General features: G+C 35.5%; 1 protein-coding gene across 2 annotated transcripts in view; it reads right to left on the bottom strand.

Annotated features, from left to right (window-relative positions):
- LOC124362905 (cubilin-like) overlaps nt 1-19,802 on the bottom strand; it is a 277,291-nt gene that overhangs the window by 17,652 nt on the left and 239,837 nt on the right. For both annotated transcript variants that reach the window (XM_046817792.1, XM_046817800.1), the window contains exons 61-63: nt 15,098-15,312; nt 12,509-12,550; nt 7,836-7,974 (exon numbers count right to left, since the gene is read on the bottom strand). In XM_046817792.1, the coding sequence (XP_046673748.1) occupies nt 7,836-7,974; nt 12,509-12,550; nt 15,098-15,312 (396 nt within the window). The remainder of the gene's footprint in view (nt 1-7,835; nt 7,975-12,508; nt 12,551-15,097; nt 15,313-19,802) is intronic.

Below are 19,802 nucleotides of genomic sequence, written 5' to 3'. Positions count from 1 at the left end.
TGTCGAGTTTGAAAACAAAGTATGATACTTATAAATCATATAAAATTGGTTTGCCTTTGGAGTTAGCCTCAAAAGTGTTAAATTCTGAGTTCTGGCCAAGTGGAACACCTAATATGTGAATACAATCAGCCTAAGCCTAAAAATAATAAGGTAAAGGAGTATGGTTTTTTTAGAGCAAACCCAAACTGTAGTAAATAGCAAAGTTTGCACTATAGCCAGGCCAACTGTAAGAAGGGTTTAAACCTAATTGTTTGGAACTGTCATGGACTGAGGGAAAAGTCGGTCTCAGTTGAGGCCCTTGGTCACACAAACAATAGTGATATAATTTGCATAACGGAGCATTGGCTCACTTTGGACGAGATATCTCTTTTTAAGTTGCCTAACTAATGTACTGGCATCCTCTTTCTGTAGGACAATTCACTCACATGGTGGTTCGGCTATATTTATTAAAAATAATCTAACTTTTCATGAAGTACCTTGGATTAATAAGTTAGCTGTCGAATTGCTCTTTGAAATATCGGCTGTTTATGTGGACACTTTAAATGCTCTTGTTGTTTGTTTATACAGAGTACCTAACACCACGGATATTGACAGGTTTTTTATTGTTATTTGATGATCTATTGCAAACTGCTTCCCATGTAAATCATGAAGTGATCATCTGTGCTGATTTTAACATTACTTTCTCGAGACCAAGGACAGGAACACTGTGGCGTTTAGTAACTTAGTTGAGGTTACGGGTTGAATATCATGTTTGAATAATTCAATTACACGTCCTGGGAACATCAACAGGGGCACCTGCATAGACAACATTGTCACTAGTGTTCATCCTGATAGATGGACGGTAAAGGTAGTTCCTGCAGTGGAGAGTCTGATCATTTGCGGTGTCAACTTCCATGGAGCTGTCTACAGTTTCGGAGGAGGGTAGGACAACGTCTCTTACTAGGTTGGTTCAAGATAAAAGAAACTCTTACCTTTTTGAGAAATTTGAATACCATGAACTGGTTACCTGTTTACAGCTAATTCAGCTGCTAGTGATAAGTTTTTGTTGTTTTTTAATTTATTTATGTGGGTAGTTAACTTAACTTTTCCAATTAAAACTGTCAAAAAAAGATCTAGTGTAAATTCTAATAATTAATAAATGGTACTCTCCTGATTTAATAGCTCTTAAGGAATCCTGTCTACATTGCTATTATTTAAGTAAGGATACATATTCTCAATATTTCCTGGATGCATATAAAAGGTTGAAAAAACATTACCGCAAGGAGATTAGATTAGCTAAACTCAGTTATAATAATTCATTGGTGGCTAACTCTTCCAACAAACCTAAACAACTTTGGAACATTGTCAAAGATAACCTCTCTGTCAATAGTAAGGCTAAAGCCAATTACCAATAATAGTATTAATTTAACTGCTACAGGTTTCAACAATTATTTTATCAACAGTATTAATGATCTAGTCAGTAATATACCAAATAGTAATTTTTTAATGTTAGTTTTTATCTGTCAAATGTTTATAATAGTGTGACTTCTGTTTTTTCGTTTACTCATGTAAGTGTTGAAGATGTTTTCTCAGCTATAAATTCTTTAAGTAGCAGTAATAGTCAGGATGTCTTTTATCTCAATTCTAAAATCTTAAAGATAAGCAGTTATTATATTTCTGAAGTTTTATGTAATGTTATTAATTCATGTTTAGATGTAGGTTATTTTCCTGATAAACTGAAGATAAGTAAGGTGATTCCTGTTTATAAGAAGGGCAGTAAGGATGAGTATCATAGTTTTCGAACCTGTGTCCCTTGTACCTGTTTTTTTCGAAGGTTTTTTGAGAGGTTAATAAGCCTACAAATTTATTAATTACTTGGAACGAAATTGTTTGCTTTCAGCCAAGCAGTTTGGGTTTTAGAAGGAATCGCACCACTTGTGATGCGGTTCGTGCCTTTCTTCAGGCTTGTCTGGATGGCATGGAGAAGGGGCTTTGTGTGGAATCAAGGTTCTTTGACCTCTCAAAGGCCTTTGACACAGTGCAAGCATAAATCACTGTTGGTTAAGCTTAAACATATGGGTTTTGATCAGATGTCTTTGTCTTTCATTGAGTCCTATCTTAGTAATAGAACTCAGTGTGTGTGTTTTAATGGGTCGTTATCTAGTTTTAGGGATGTTGTTAATGGTGTTCCGCAAGGATCTATTTTAGGACCACTTTTGTTTATCATATATATTAATGATCTGCCAGCTATTTTAGATGATGATAATACACAGTGTCCACTTGTATGCTGATGATATTTGCCTAAATGTTACTTGTGAAGACAAAATCACTGATATTTTTAATTTTAAGATTGGTTTACTCTCGGATTGGTGCAATGTTAAATAGTCTGTCTCTAAATTTAGAAAAGACACAAGATTTTTAGCAATGTCCTTTAAATAGATGTAAAGAGATTCAGTCTTTTAAGTTTTCTTGGTGTTCTGTTGCAATCTGATTTAAAATGGTTCTCTCACATTAATTATATTTTACCCAGGATCACTAGAGTATCTTTATGTTAAGAATAATTAAATTACACAGTTTCTAATGATGTTCTTCTTCTAATTTATTATAGTTATATACATTCTTTTTTTAATGTATGGTGCCATCTTTTGGGCCAACTGCTCTTACTCTCATTGTCTGTTTGTCTTGCAAAAGCAGGCAGTTCGATTGATTTGTAAAGCTCCAACTAGATCCCATTGTAAAGAATTTATTTATTAAGTTACAAATTATGACAATTCCATGTATCTACATTTAATCAGTGCCTTATTTATGTAAAACAGAACATACATCTTTTCAAATCTAATAGTGATTACCACAGTTATGAAACTAGAAATAGGCAGGAACTAAGAAATGATTTAGTATCCTACAGTACAACACAAAATAGCTTTAAAATATACTGCCATTAAGTTATATAATCATCTGCCATTACACTTTAAAAATCTACCATCGAAAAGTTTTAAATGCTGTATTAAAAGATTGTTAACAGACAATAGTTTTTATATAGTGTTGACGAATTTTATGCTATAATTAGTTAATGATTATTTTATTGTATTTTTGACTCTGCCTGTACAATTATGTAATGATTGTTTTCTTGACAATAAAGAAATGAATAAGCTAAGGTAATAATTAATGCACTGGGGTTTCGTTTTATAGATGTTTCTAATGTGATCCCACACAAAAAGTAAACAAGTGGAGATAGATCTGGCAATCTTGGTGGCCACTTGATACTTCCTCTTCTACCTATCCAGCAATTTGGAAAATATTGTTTAAATACTCTTGGACATGCAGGCCATAATGTGGAGGTGCGCCATCTTCTTGCTGGAACCAAACTTTCAGTTGTTGGTTGCTACTTGGATAGCTGGATAAACCTGATTTTGTAAAATTTCCTGTTATACCTCGACATTAAGGTTTTCATCAATAAAAAAGGGCCCAATAAACTGATCCCTCAAAATACCCTGTCAAACTTTTAATTTTTCAGGGTGCTGGGTATGTTGCTGTCTCACCCAATGAGGGTTAACATAAGCCCAATAACGAGCATTGTGTCTGAAACGTTACCATTTAATATGAAAATTGGTTCATCTGAGAAAGCAAAGTTGTTTAATATAATTGTATTATTATCAATGTTCCACATCCTTATTCCACAAAATTCTCAATGATCAACATTGCCTCACTTAACTCATGAACTACACGAATTTGGTACGCTTTATAACCACTGTCATGTAAAACTTTAAAAACTGATGTTTGAGATATACCTAATATTTGAGAAACATTTCTTGCTGAGGCACAAGGATCTTCTACATCAGACTGTAAAATGTCAAGCGACAATGCTTCGTCTGTGGCCAATTTTGGTCATCCAGGTTTGGAACAGTCTTTAACGCTGCCTGTTTCCTGGAATCGTTAAATTGTTTATTGAACTCCTGATTTAGATACAAGGTTTCGATTGGGATGTCATTAAATAAATTCCTTACTTCATCATAAGATCTCACTGGTCTCCATAGCCTCGCATCATCAGGATTTGAATACGCTCTTGTTCACTTAAATACTCCATTTCAACTTATAGTATTACAAAAACATGTCTTAACTTTGTTAATTGGCACGAATATCGACCCCCAAGCCATTCAAGCTTCAGTCGTTCTCTCTGGCCTTTCGGACCATACATCCCAACTGGCCACACTACATCTGACAGCAGGAAAATATAGCAGAACTGTAACTGAGAGAAAACGCATTTTTAACAAGAAAACCATGGCTCTCATAAAGGATACGCTCAAAACACACAAGTGGAATAGCATATACAATACGGAAGATGCAAATCAAGCATATACAAATTTCCACCTCATCATACAAACCGTCCTAAACAGCAGCTGCCCAGTCAAAAGTGTAGCAATCACTCGCCAAAAGAAAACAACTTGCTGGGACGATGAATGCACCACCTTAAAAAATTCGTATATAGAAGCCTTAAACAAGGAACTTTGTACTGGAAAACCTGAAGACAAAGATGAATTAGCACGGAGAAAAAAGGAATATGACATGAAGCTCAAGACGCTAAAAAAACAACAAACATCAGACCACATCTCTCAGGTCGACAATAAATCAAAAGCACTGTGGCAAATAATAAACAACGAAAGAAAAAACAACAGGCCAAATCTCAGTAAATGGCAAATTGTTACAGACGGGGAAGTACTGCAAGATCCCAAAAAAGTAGCAAACACCTTCAACTCCTTCTTTGCCACAGTCGCAGAAAGGACGCTAAAACCAAACAACCTAAACAATGGGCTACTTAATATCTACAATCCACCCAACATGACAAATAGCAACCTAAATCTACGACCAGCAACAGAGACTGACGTTATAAAAGCCATAAACTCCCTAAAACCCAAAACATCCTCGGGTATAGACGAGATCTCGGCTAAACTCATCAAAACCTGCAAACATGAACTCACTAAACCCTTGACTGCTCTAACAAATAAATCGCTTCAACAAGGAATATTCCCCACTATGCTAAAAATAGCCAAGGTCTACCCGAAACATAAAAGTGGATCAACGAATGACTTAATGAACTACAGACCGATCTCCCTGATATCAACCTTTTCAAAAATCTACGAGAAAATTGTCTTAGATAGGCTATTATCCTACCTAGAACAAAACAATCTAATGACCAACCAGCAACATGGATTCCTAAAGGGACGGTCAACAACTACTGCTCTAATACAGTTAACCCTCCATCAGGCGCTTAAAATTAGAAACACCATCAGGCGCTCACGGAGGTTTCCTCCAGGTTAGCGAATAATGGATATCATAGTCGTTTAAACTGTTTTTGTTTGTTTAAATATTCATACTGATTTAATTACAATGTAATATATTCATTTTTAGAAATTAAATAAAAAATTACTCTGTTATGTAATGAATTTTCCAAATAAGAAAATCAAAATCTTAAAAAATGTTATTGTATAATAACAACCTGATTTATTTTAAGGAATAATGCAATTAATTGTAAAAATGTTTAATCTACTGTAATAATATATGAAAATTAAGTTAGTTTTTAACTTCTTACAAAAACAACTTATTTTAATTCTTGAGATATTATACAAATGTAATGTCAATTATTACTCTAAAATCAAAATTGTTTCTGTACTAAACATTTTTTAAACACTAAACAAAGTTTCAAAACATTTTTCTTCTGGTTCATTCCATAAACAATACGGAAATGTTCCTTAGCAAACGGGTACTGTACTGACAAGTCTCTCGCCTTCATTCTCCATTTAACAAAATTCAAATAAAATATATTGTAAAACTAAAAAAGACAACCATCACAGGTCACACATTTAGGCGCACACGGATTATTACTCCATAAAAACTAAACACTATAAGGCGCTCACGGAGATTTCGTCCAAGCACTACAAACACAACATCGGGCGCTTACGGAGGAATCGACCAGTCTCGCACGAAAGTCGACCTCATACTGACAGATTTTGACCAAGATAAGCGGGAGGCTATTGTTTCGCTTCCCCGAAAGATGCTAGTGAAGTACACTGCGGGAAACGACTGCCAACATCAGAAAAGTAGTACTATTTTTAATAATAAAAAATACACGGAGGAAAACTCCGTTTAGCGCCCGATGCAGGGTTAACGGAGTACATCATTGACCAACTCGACAACGGACATGCAGTCACTAGCCTGTTTCTTGACTTCAGTAAGGCATTCGACTGCCTTAACCATGACCAACTCCTTAACAAAATGAAGTCCCTAGGGATAAATGGGAAGATGGGAGAATGGTTCCATAGTTACCTAAGTGACAGAAAGCAAATAGTTGAAATTGAGCATGAAGAACAAAACAAGCGAAAAAATTCTATTCTGACATGACAAGCATTGCCAGAGGAGTACCACAAGGGTCAGTACTGGGGCCGGTACTGTTTCTCCTCCTAACAAAAGATCTTCCAGACTACCTAAAGGAATACTGTGAATCAACAATGTATGCAGATGACACAGTCCTCACCATAGCAAATAAATCCATTCAAACCCTGAAAAGAACTACTGACACTGCTTTTAGTTACACAAAACAATATTGCCTAAGAAATGACCTTGCCCTTAATGAGAAAAAAACAATACAGCTAATTTTCACCACAAAAAACAAAGAATTACCTCTACCAATCCCTGGAACTGCAGCTCAGGATACAGTCAAATACCTGGGCATTACAATGGATTCAAAGCTCACATGGAAAGCACACATAGAATTACTTTGTAAAAAACTCTCTTCAAGCACTTATGTAATAAGAAGGGTAAAACACACAAGCAATCTGGAAACTGCAAAGATAGCCTATTATGCACTATTTGAATCTCATCTCAGGTACGGAATTGTGACCTGGGGCGGAACATCTGCTACCAACCTGCAAAGAATCCTAAAACTTCAAAAAAGGGCAATAAGATGTCTAGCAGGCCTAAACTACCTCGAAAGCTGTCGTGATGCCTTCAAGGAACTCAAGATCCTGACGGTCCCAGCGCTCTACATGCAAGAGGCAATCATGCCTGCTGTTCTCACCAATCAAACCCGACAAAGAGACATACACAACCAAAATACACGCCATGCTTTAGATTTTGCTCTGCCGCCTCACCATCTAACACTCTTTACAAGCAAGCCTTCCTATAAGGGAGCCTTGCTCTACAATCAACTACCAGTCCACCTCAGAAAAAAACCAGAACGCCACCTCAATAAACATCTCACAGTCTGGCTCCAGGAGCAACCTTTCTACTCTATTCAAGAATTTTTAAATTCTGTAACTCTCAACTATTAACATTCTTTAAATATCTCATGTATTGACGCATTGTACTTCTATGAATATGTGAAATAAAGAAAATTGTCTATTGTCTATTGTCTACCTTATGACAAATAAAGTGTTTTTATTATTAATGGCTTGAATCAGACTAACAGAAGACAGTTTTCCACCAGCCATTTGAATCAACACTAAATATCCGAGAATAAACAAAATAGGTCTTTGACAGGACAATACATTGCAGTAAAATTGAAATGTATACCACTTTTAATGTAACAAGAGTAACATTTTCCTTCAACAAATCATTGCTTGAATATACACGACACTTTCAGGAAGTTTCGTATAACTTATAAATCACGAATATGCTTTATATAAACTTGAAATAAAGTCTCTAAGTTTGTGGATGACTCCTACAAACTTGCTTATTATATTTATTTTTCATCTGTATAATGTTGAAATAAAGTTGAAAAGATAATGTGAGTGTTAACTCTCTCAATGGAAGAGTAAACTAAAATGAGCAAGGATGGAAAAGAAAAGTATCCATAGTGTTACCTTTCATGCTGTATTCCAGTTTGAAGCCAAAGTGTGGTGTGGCTCGAGTGGCTTCGAAAACCAGTTGTACACTCATATTGATTATTGTTAAGTTAGCCTTTTGTGATCCACACCACTTATGTTCATCTACTGGGTTACTCTGTAAAAAGATTACAATAGTTTTAACCAAAACTTGGAACTTTTAACAATATGGTAGTTTATTTTATAATAACCTTTCATCTCCAAACAAAAACATATTTGATTGCTCAGCAATAAATTGTTAGCACTCTACATATATATATTTTATTTAATTGAGGATATTCTCCACTTAATTTTTAGTAATATAACAATTTTATACATGTATGTTTGCACAAATTTTATCTACAGGATAAAAATTATTACAAGTAAATATTACCTGTAAACCTTCCATGAAATACTACACAAAGGAAATCCAACCATGCAGAATATTTAGTTCAGCACAGACACAATTACAGAAATGAAATATTAAAATATACATACAGTTTTTTTTTTGTCCTGAGGGAAAAGGACGGTTTGTCCCTGCACTTAGTCTTAAAAGGACCTTTGCGCCTCCCTTACTTAGATTTGTGTCCTCAAAGTCCGAGGCTTTTGCAGAAGCCGATCAGATTTGAGGGCTCCTGTTCACTGATAACAAAGTTATCCTTGAGGCTGAGGAGATATGCTCCCAGGAATCTTTTCTGAGTTTCTAAGATGGCAGGACAATCTAACCAAATGTGCTCTGCTGATTCCTCCTCTTCTCCACAGAGTCTACATTCGTCAGTCTGGCTAAGGCCCACCCTCATAAGATGTTTCCTTAGGAGGCCATGTCCTGTCAACATCCCTAATATCAGTCCTTACTCTGATCCAAGAGAGCTGCCCACCCTTTATCGTAAGGAGAGATAAACATTTTGGATAATCTTAATCCTGAGGTTCTACTCCAATTAATGTTTCTTATCCTCTTTTCCCAATCTTTGACAAGAGCTTTGCTGTTGGAGAAAGCTATCACGCAACCTGGCTCAGGCCCCACCATTATGGACTCTGCTTCCTTTTTGGTGAGGATGTCTGCTTTTTCATTTTCATGAATGCCCTCATGACCCGGCACCCAACCGAGTGTTACTCTGTTATTCGTTGCCAGATCAGCTAGGGCATCCTTACATTCCCAGACTGCTTTCAAATCAAACGAATAGGTATCAATTGCCTTTAGTGCAGCCTAACTATCAGAAAGTATCAAGTATTTTAATCCTTTTGTTCTCATTTGTGTGAGTCTTCTGGAGCATGAGTCTATTGCCATGAATTCCGCTTGAAAGACCGTGGCGTGTCTTCCCAGGGGAACAGTCATGTTAACTCCTGGTCCGTATATTCTGTATCCTGCCCTAGAGTCAAGGTGTGAACCATCTGTGTAAATCTTCAGGACTCCTTTTGTAAGGTAGGCCTCCTTTTTAATCCATTTCTCTCTTCCATCGATAGAGACAGTATATGGGTTTTCAAAGGAGTATTTCTTAACCATTGCATCTGACACATTGGTTAGCATTTCATCCTCAGGAAATTCCTGCATTATCTTCATGTGGCCTTCTAATGAGGTAGTATTTATTTCCTTTGTTCCTAGAAGCTTCATTGCTCTTAGAGTGGCTGTTCTCATCACCTCCTGCCCTAGAGGAGTGTATCCCAGGACTGCTTCAATTGCTAGTGTTGGGCAGGAGTTCATCGCTCCTGTAATGCTTAAGCAAGCTAGCCTTTGAAGACTCTGTAGCCTTTTAGCAGCTGTTGTTTGTTCCACTTTCGGCCACCATACTAAGGCAGCATATGTGATCATCGGTTTTATTATAGTTTCGTAAATCCAGTATATCATTTTGGGTTTCAATCCCCATTTAAATCCAAATATTCTCTTACAGGCCCCAATGGCCTTTGTCACTTTGGATATTCTGTCCTCAACATGTGAGTTCCAAGTGAGCCTCTCATCCAAGATTATACCCAGATATTTCACTTCCTTTGTTTGGTTTATTCTGAATTCTTCCAGGACAGATTGGAACTTTCTTTTCCTGGTAAAGGTTATCATATTTGTTTTAGATGGGTTGATCTGTAGACTTTCCTCATGACATCAGTTGTTTATGAGGTTTAATTCTTCTTAAATTAGGCATTCCAGCGTGCTTTTGTTTTTTCCTTTGACCATAAGCACTAGTTCGTCGGCATAGCATAGTAGCCTTGTTCACCTCTTCTCTGCTTTGCTAAGAAGATCGTCTACCACCATCGCCCACAGAAGAGGAGACAGAACTCCCCCCTGGGGGCAGCCTTTCCGGGCCATGATTGCGGCAGATTTGTCTCCGTACTTTGCCTTTACTTGTCTGCTTTTTAGGAGGGCTACTGTCCATTTGACTACATCTGAGGGAACTCCAAAACGTTCCATAGTAGTCTCCATGGATTGATATGCAACTCGGTTGAGAGCTCCTTCAATGTCCATAAAGACTTTTTGTTGAAGGATTTCTCCACCGCTTCCACTAAGCCTTCTGTATAAGCGTGTTGAGTGAGACTAAGTGGGTGAACTAGTAAAATTTCATCCTTAATGTGTCTGTTTATTATTTTTTCCATAGTTTTCACCATGAAGGAGGTTAAGCTTATGGGTCTGTATGAGTTGGGTTGAGTCGGATCCTTGCCTTTTTTTACCACGAACACCACCAGTGCTGTCCTCCAGTTTTTTGGAATATGTCCTAAGGCGTAACTGCTTCTGAACAGAATGATTAGAGTATTTAATTGGATGTCCAGCCCCTCTTGAAGAAGGGCTGGAAAAACTCCATCTGCCCTAGGAGATTTGGCTTGAATGATCTTATTGCCCATTTAATTCTTTCATGTGTGAACAGTCTTTTAGATCGTTGTATGGCTTTTGCAACTTCTCTACTGGATCTCCCCTCGACTAGAGAATAAATAATCTCATTTCGAATCAAGTGACCCCCCAGAAAGTGCGTCTCCAGAAGCAGTTCTAAGGTCTCCTTCCTGTTCACTGTAAGGTCTCCATTGGCCTTTACTAAGGACCCCATTGGGTTAGTGTGATCAGTTTGAAGAGGTTTTTGAAGCCTGGCAGCCTCTGGTAGGCTGTTTATATTTTTGCAGAAATGTCTCCAGGTTCTTCTTTTGTTCTTTATTAGTTCTCTTTTATATTTGTTTTGGGCGTGTAGATAAGAGATCCAATCGTCTGTCTTTTTTTGCGCATTTTAATAATTTCCTGGTTTTATTTCTTAGTGTCTCTAGCCTCCCAGTTCACCACGGCACATCTTTCTTCAGCCTGTTTTGTCTGAGAGGGTAGTTTTTCTCTTAGGCCATTGTTATAGCTTGTTTAACTAATTGTGCAGACCTTTCTAAATCAAGTTCATTTTTCTGGGATACGAACAGGGTAAATAATAGTCTGTCAGTTTTGAGGAACTATAAAATATACAAGACAGTAAAATTGGACTCAGATAACATTATACATGCTAAAGTAAACATCCGAGCTAAAGTAAATTTTACCAAGTTGATTAATAATAATATAATTATTGCTTTTATTAATACTGATAACTTAAATTAGTTCCTAATAAACTCACCCTAGTCTCTGTGTTATTGACAATTAATTGTTGTATGGTTTAATATTATTGACAAATAATTTTTGTATGATTAAATAAGATTTTAATGAAAAAGGACCACTGGTTGAAGCTCAAAATAATAACGTGCTACAAAAGGAGCTTTTTTCACATAGTAAAAAGTCAGTTAAACAAATCATAGCCATACAATTCCACAGTTAAACGTCATCATAAATCTTGTCGTTCAGGAAAATGTATTGTATTCAATAAGAACCAAGCTGGTATTGACAAGCTTGCTGCCAATGGATTATTGGAATTTTAAGAGGAAATAAGATTTCTACATGTTGACTGCGGCTTCTGATTTCGTTACAAGTCACTATTTATATTTAAAGAAGTTTTGAATATTTATGATTTAATCCTGAGTTGACTGCATCATCTGCATCATAAAATTGGTTGCATCGGCTGCAGATTGTCACTTATATTCTTGATGTAGAGACTGACTGTTCAGTAATTTCAATTTTGAATTTTTACTGTTACAAAATCATAGATTTCAATCTAAAATTATTTCTTGTACTGTTGATGAAATTAAAATCTATGTACTCAATCATAGGGAACTTATACATTGTAAATTCCAAACTTAGATCTTTTACTTGATTTGTGCACTATAATTAAAGTTTTTAAATAATATCTGGATAAGGTTGTTGGGTTATTGTCATAAACTTTAAATTATCCAGATAATCAAATATCTTTTTCTACATACTTATATAATAGGTTACCTGAAGTTATTTGATCACTGACTGGATAGCACAATCCTATCTTGTCACATCACAACATTACTTTATAATATTAGGCTTTTAATAATAGTAAAATTGAATCAATTCCTATAATTTTTGAGGAGGCACTATAGTTAAAAAGGACTTACATCATAAGATAAATTGGAAGATTCCATTAACCTTTGGTATTTTTAAAGTAAAACAGGAGTAAATCATCTTTAGAAGTCCCCACTATCATTTTTGTTCAAATTTATTTTTGCCAAATTTTCATAATAATTTGGTTTGGTATCTTATAATTTTGTTACCAATATAACTTTGCTATGGAATCTATCTGAATTTCTCAGCATAAACTTACCAATGCAAAGATGAAGTTTAGTCTTGCTGGTCCAAATGTAAGCTGAAAATATACACATAAAAGTATAAAAGGCAAAAATCACATTTTTTAATTAGCCTTAATATTAAAGATAATACTTAAAGTTACATACCATAATTAGCATAAAAAGACTATCTAGAGATATGCAGAAGTATGAAGCAATTACTTTGTTTCCAATGAATACAAATGAAAGTGCTACCAAAGGATAGTACTTGCTTCACATTTCCCTTACCCCAGGAAATATCATTTGTTCCAGATTTACGTGAATAAAATTACTACAGTTTTGTAGTAACTGCTTAGTACTTATAGAACCTGATGTAGGTCAAACTTTATTTTAGTTCAGTCTGCATCACGCATCAGGGCCATAATGCGTGTTCATGAGTATGAGTTGTATCGTGAGATTCAGCATGTCACTGATAAACAACTTTTACGGTTTTAGGAGGAATTTGTTAATTTTTTTAACTGCAGAGTTTTTGCCTGAAAGGGATAAGACACAAGAAGACATTTTAACACAAAAAATGGGAATTATTTTACATGCTGTGACTAGGCCAGGATTTCAAGTTGAAGTGGTTGAAGGTATTGGAGTACAAGATTTTTTGGATCCTATTACATCCAGAATTTTTGACTTTTCAACGAGTTTCAATGAATGGGTGCTCAGTAAAAAGACAAACAAACAAACAGTGCTCTACACAACTCTTTTGCTGAGTACTATCCTCCAGCTTCTGGACAAAATTGTCAAGAGTTGATTTAAGTGTTACATCTCATTAGAATATTGAGTCTTACATGTTTATCTTATTGCAAGGCTGGGGGAGAGAGCCAGGAGTCTATAAAAGTACAGTAATTACTATGGTGTAGTGGATGGTAAAGAAGTAACATCAACTATCTGTTCTAGTTAGCCTGTAGTAGTAACTACCTAGTGATAGCAATTGTTTATTCACTTAATTTTAATACAATACTAATACTTCGTAGTAGTTGCTTTTACTATTTATTTGTTTTTATTTACTTCACCTATTATGAATGCGTGGTACTGTTATGATCTTTCTGGCAATATGTACTTCAATGATACTTCGACTCTGATGCACTTTTGACTGCATCTCAGTTTGGTTTAAGAGAGGAACATTCAACTTCTAGTGCTGTCAATGACGTCTTAGAGACCATTTGGGAGCTTTGGATGAGTCACACTGTATCATTTCTATATACTGTTATTTATGCAAGGCTTTCGATTGTGTCAACCATTCCACCCTTTTGGGCAAACTGAAAAGATATGGATTAAACAGTACAGCTCTCTCACTTCTTTCCTTGTACCTCTCTGAAAGGAACATGCAGATACACTAAGAAATAAAGGGCAATTTCAAGGGGGTTGGATGAAAGTATGTTCAAGAGTACCACAAGGCTCCATACTTGGCCCTTCTGTTTTCTACATATACAAATGACCTTATTTCCAATATAAATTCAAACATTTTGTGTTATGCAGATGACACAACTGCTCGGTTTTCTTGTCGTGATGTTCACAGTCTAGAAAATATCATGAATCAATCATATTGTGACTTGAATAGACGGTTTAAGTCAAACAATCTTTACTTAAATGAAGAGAAAACTAAAATAATGATTTTCTCACCACATTTCCATGATTGAGAGAGTTTCCCCGAAAATGATATCAGCCATTAAAGTCTGCTCATCTCCTTGGTGTTGTTTTGAATGAAAAACTCAAATCTTATAAACGTATTGATACTCTATGCATAAAAGCTGTCTTCAATTACTTTTGCTTTTCGGGTGTTAATGCCTGTAGTTGGTAAAGAAACTATCCTTCAAATATGCTTATGTGTACAGTAGGTTAAAATATGTTATTGGATCCTGGAGGTCATTTAGTAAAATCTTAAGAGAATTTAGACCCCAATAAAGGATTGTTCGTATTATATCAGGATCTGTTCATCATGCTCACTGTAAGCCTTTTTTTAGCAACTGAATCTCCTCACTCTTCCAAGTATTTACATACTTGAGGATTTAACTTTCTTTACAAATAACCCCAATTTTTTGCAGAAAATACCTTTAACCATCAGTACAATACGCACCAAAAGGTTAAGATGGTGTACCCAATCTATAGATTGACACTTGTTGGAAAGGGCATATACTATTCAGCTCTGCTGCTCTAAAAACATACTGCCTCAGAACCTGTAAAACCTATCCAGCTCAAAACATTTTCTAAAAAAAGTTACACTCATTTTGTTGGAGAGATGTCCATATACTGTACAAGAATTCCTGTCAGATCTTACCAATATGAAAATTATATAAAGCGACCTTATTTGATTACTATTATTGTAGTATATGACAACAAAATAAATGGATTCTGATTATGAACCAATCATTTAGTTTTCCTTCTTCTTAGTACCTTCTTGTGCAGAGTACTGACAAATTTAACTCTGGAATAAGAAGGGCTTTTTATACTCATATGGTTATCATCTGCCCATATTGATGATTGAGTAAACATTACTTTTATTCATAATTATTATTTGTATAGAGTAGCACAAGTTTTGAAAGGAACACTGAAGGACACACAGGTTAGATACTTACTGGTGCTTTCTCAGTGATCTCCAAATAGTTGGTGTGGCAGGGTGCACTCAGGTTAAACTGAGTAAAGTGTAACCGCATCAATCCCGTACCAACAGGCCCCACTATGATGTTCCACACACATCGGATACTATGATCCACAAGGGTTCCATCCATTCCAGGCGACTGTAGCACCTGCAACTCCCTCGTAGCATGTCTTGTGCTTGGACCACAGAGAGCTGTTGGTCAGACATTGCTTATGTGTTACATATAATATTAACAACATTACAGATTTAACTTGTACACCATAACAAATCTTTTTCTTTTCTTTCTTCCAAATATGATGTATTGCTGGATGAAATAAAGGGACTTAGGAAGGAAAATTCCTCTCTAAGGAAGCAAGTCGAGGCGCTCAAGAGGTAGACATCTAACCGAGACCAGGACATTATGAGGCTGGAAACAGAGATTGTGGAAATGGATCAGTAAGGACGACAATTAAATTTGGTGATCCACGGACTTGGATGTGATGGAGAAACGAAAAAAGAAGACGTTGAGGAAACTGTGTGCAAAGTGGCTGAATCCATCAAAGTGCTCTATGATAAGAACTAATACATTGTTATCACCATCTGCAGGCCAGAAGGGATTGTAAGCCTCCTATGCTATTGGTCCAGTCTATCTAGGGTGAAGTGAGAGATGTTTGGTTGAAGGCTGTATGCCTTGGAAGAATGAAGAAAATGCAGGGAGTCTTCTTTAATGAGAACTTGTGCCCGTTCTTTCGAGCCCTACTTAGAAACACCAAGGAAAAAGGCTAAATTTCATAATTTTGCATTTGTATGATAGCAGGGTGGCTGGGTGTTAGTTAGGAAAAGGGAGGGTGATAAAGATATTAAAGTGATAAGAACTAGAGAAGATCTTAAGTCCATACCAGATTCAATAGTCAGACTGTTTTCATCAAGGTAAGAATATTTTTTTTCACCTAATCTTAAGAATTCTAAACGTTAAGAGATCAGACTGAAATGACCCTTACTTTTTTTCCTATGAAATAAATGAAGTCATAGGTGTATATAAATATTGATTTATGTACTCAGACATTACTTGTAAATTAATTTTCTTATGGGATACTTATTAGCATCTTGAGTTTTCTTTTTTATTTAGAATTTTAAAAGTTTATTTATACTATTTTATATGATTGGTTTACATAGTTTATTCTTATTGTATTCTTTTTACTTATTTGTATAGCCTATTCTTGTTATATCTAATATCCATCTTCAAATAAATATGTTGTTATCAGATTTTATGAATGCAGGAAAACTATTGTTTTTTGTGACTTCATCTCTGCATTCCATTTCATTGACGGAAAATCGTTAATATACAAGTTTGGGAGTATCAACGCGGATGCTACAGACTATAAAACACCTAAACAATGGCACGTCTGCTAGTGTGTGGTGAAGGGAGGGGGTGAACTGTAGTTTTGCCACACAGATGGGCCTTAGAGAGAACTGCATTTGAAGTATGTTGTTACTTTCTCTTTTTATTAATAATGATTTATCGGATGTTTAGGGAGGAGGATGAGAGTAAATGCGTTGATGTACATGAACGATATCATACTGATAGCGTCTACAGCCACAGGGCTCCAGCATATGATCAGCAGATTAGAAACTTATTGTGAAAATTGGAATTTACATGTAAATGTGAATTAATCTAAAGTTGTTTTTAGGAAAGGGAATAAACTTGGAGCTAATGACAAATGGGTATACAAAGGAAAAAGGGTGGAGGTGGTGAATATGTATAAATATTGGGGAATGAGTCTTAATACAACTTTATCCTGGAAATTACATTAAAAACAATCAAATTCTGCAAAATTTGCAAATAAGTTCAATTTGGAGTGACTTGTTAAAAAATAATAAAGTTCCATGGAGTGCTAAGTACATGTGTTGCAATACAATAATACGGTCTACTTTGTGTTATGACTCTCAGGTATGGGGATGCTTCGAAAACAAGTGCCAACTTAACCCATATTACTATATCTAAGTGTAGGGGAGGGGGGAGTGGTGGATCAGCTGAGGGCATGGTGGAGGGGCTGTGGGTTGCATGCCACACTGAATGTGTAGACAGAGCGAGGACCTCTCTGTACCAATCACAATACCTGATCCTCGACATCGACCTTGGAGACAGGTCATTCCTCGCTAATAACATAGATATCAGTAGATCTAATCTTGGGCAATTAAGGCCAGAGCTGAACTTGTAGACATCAACTACAAGCCATGGTTGTGGGAAGGAAACTTTGTTCATTGTGCATGTGCAACATACATGAAAATGAGAACATGTTTCGCTACGTTGTGGTCTACCCGGTTTTATCGAATTTAATTTTTAGTTTCTATAGAATTTATTTCTATTTTATTTATTTATATTTATGTAACATTATATTACTATGTATAGGACATATGTGTACACAAAAATAAAGTCTCTAAATTTGCAAACATTCCAATTAATTTTTGTTAGTTATTATATTTTTATTACCACTATTACCATGTTTTCTATCTATAAGTTTGTATGAAGGCAAGTAAATATCCAAAATCTAAAATGATACACAGTTTATTTGTTGTCCTTTATTGTTATGTAAATTGATTTTATTGGAGAAAGTTTAGTTGGTGAAGTCTATACGCAACAGTAATTATAGTAAAAAATTACATTGCTGTTATTTTTATTTCTATTTAAGTTTAAATAAGACATACGAGGGTGGTTTGATAAGTCTCGTAAAAATATAATAAAATATCATTTTAAAAGCAAAAACTCACTTTAATTCTCGACATAGTCTCCTTGCAAGGTTACACACTTGGTCCAGCGAGTTTACAATTTTTGAACCCATTGGCAAAGTAGGCTTTGTCAAACTCTGCAAAATAGTTAGTTACAGCAGCAGATACTTTCTCATTCAATGAAAATTTCAAAGAGCTCAGAGGCTTGGTCTCACCCAAGTGTGGGTGAGGAGCCAATTCGAATCCCAAGTCCACTTTTTGCGATTGCAATTGTTGTTGTGTGGGCTGGAGCTATGTCCTGGTGAAACAGCACCTTTTTTCCGTGCCAATCTTAAGCGTTTTACAATGAGTTCTTGTTTCATATGATCCAGCAGAGTAGCATAATAGAGCCCAGTTATGGATCTGCCTTTTTCCAAATAATCTATCAGGATCTGGGAATCCCAAAAGATAGTGGTCATCACCTCGCCATCTGACAAAACAGTCTTCGCCTTCTATGGTGCAATGTCCCCACTCTTCGTCCATTGTCAAGACTGTTTTATGGTCTTTGAAATTTAATGGTGGATCCAAATTTCATCCACAGATATGAATCTGTGTTAAAAGTCCTGTTGATTGCACCTGGAAATTGTGAGATTCTGAGTAGAAATAATTATTCATTTCCGTTTTTGGTCCAAAGGGAGCAGGCCTGGCACCCATCGTGCACAGAGCTTCTTCATGGCCAGTTTTTAATGGATGATACAATGCACTCATTCAGTTATCATGCTTACAAAGCTATCTTGTGAACTTTTAATCTTCGATCTTCCATTATAATGTCATGTACCTTATCAATGGTTTTCTGTGTGGTGACTTCAATGGTCGACTGGAGCGTGGATCATCTTCTGTTCTTCTTTGATCACGTTTGAACTCATTGATCCAAAAGTAAATGGTCTTAAATGTTAGTGCAGAACTCACATGGACTTTATCCAACTCGGATTTGATCTGTACAGCCATCCAACCCTTGAAATAAAAAAGTTTAATGGTCGCACGAAATTCGTTTTTCTCCATCCTAAGGAACTAACTACACAGTTAGCACTTCAATTGGCTGCCAACAATCAACTAATAACAACTGTAATTCAAAACTTACTGTAACATCTGTGGAAATATTAGGCTTACCAACAACAGTGCAGGTTCAGAAAATTTCCCACTCTTTCATACAAATTTACCTGACATCAAACCGCCCTCGTAAGTGTAAAGCGGTTTTTGTTTTTCTTCTGTTAGATATCAATATAATTCGAATAAGTATAGAATAAATATTACTTTAAGTGTTGTGACCAAACAGGCGGTTTAATACCGTTGTTTGTTGTGCAAAGGTTATCAGTTGAATATTATGTTACGTTAATTTAATCATTTGAATAAAGCACTTTTTTTGTTATCGGTTTTCATTTTTTTTAAGTATTAGGATAATTTACTAATTAAATTAAAGTTTAACTTAGGTCTTAGGCTTTTTGATATAATTATTCTGTCTGAAATATTTTGTAATGAAACTGAGGTAGATTTGATTAATTTAGAATATATCTTTAAATATAAAAACATTTATAAATTAAAATCCTGCAAAGAAGGAGGTGGTCTGATAATTTTTTATGACCCACAAAAACTACAGTATACACCAAGTGACATACATTCACATCCATATGGGCCTATTACAATGGGAATTTAAAGGGTAAAAGATCCAGCAAAATTTTGTATTCATGAAGTTTACAGACTTCCAACTACTTGTGTCCTGATAAATACAATGTTAGTTGAACTTGAATCAATTTGTGTTAATCCAGTTGCGTTTGTACAATGATCTGGTATTTATTGGTGACACCAACTTAGACATAGATAATGAGATATGTAGTACATTACAGTATGATACTATTATGTTTGCCTTGGATCTGCATAGGGGTATATTTTCTGTATTAGAGAGGAAGTAAGAATGGGAAATGTAACACAAACCT

The sequence above is a fragment of the Homalodisca vitripennis genome, chromosome 1 (genome assembly GCF_021130785.1).
Source record: "Homalodisca vitripennis isolate AUS2020 chromosome 1, UT_GWSS_2.1, whole genome shotgun sequence".
Classification (NCBI taxonomy): domain Eukaryota; kingdom Metazoa; phylum Arthropoda; class Insecta; order Hemiptera; family Cicadellidae; genus Homalodisca; species Homalodisca vitripennis.
This window is presented reverse-complemented; position numbering and strand designations above follow the sequence as displayed.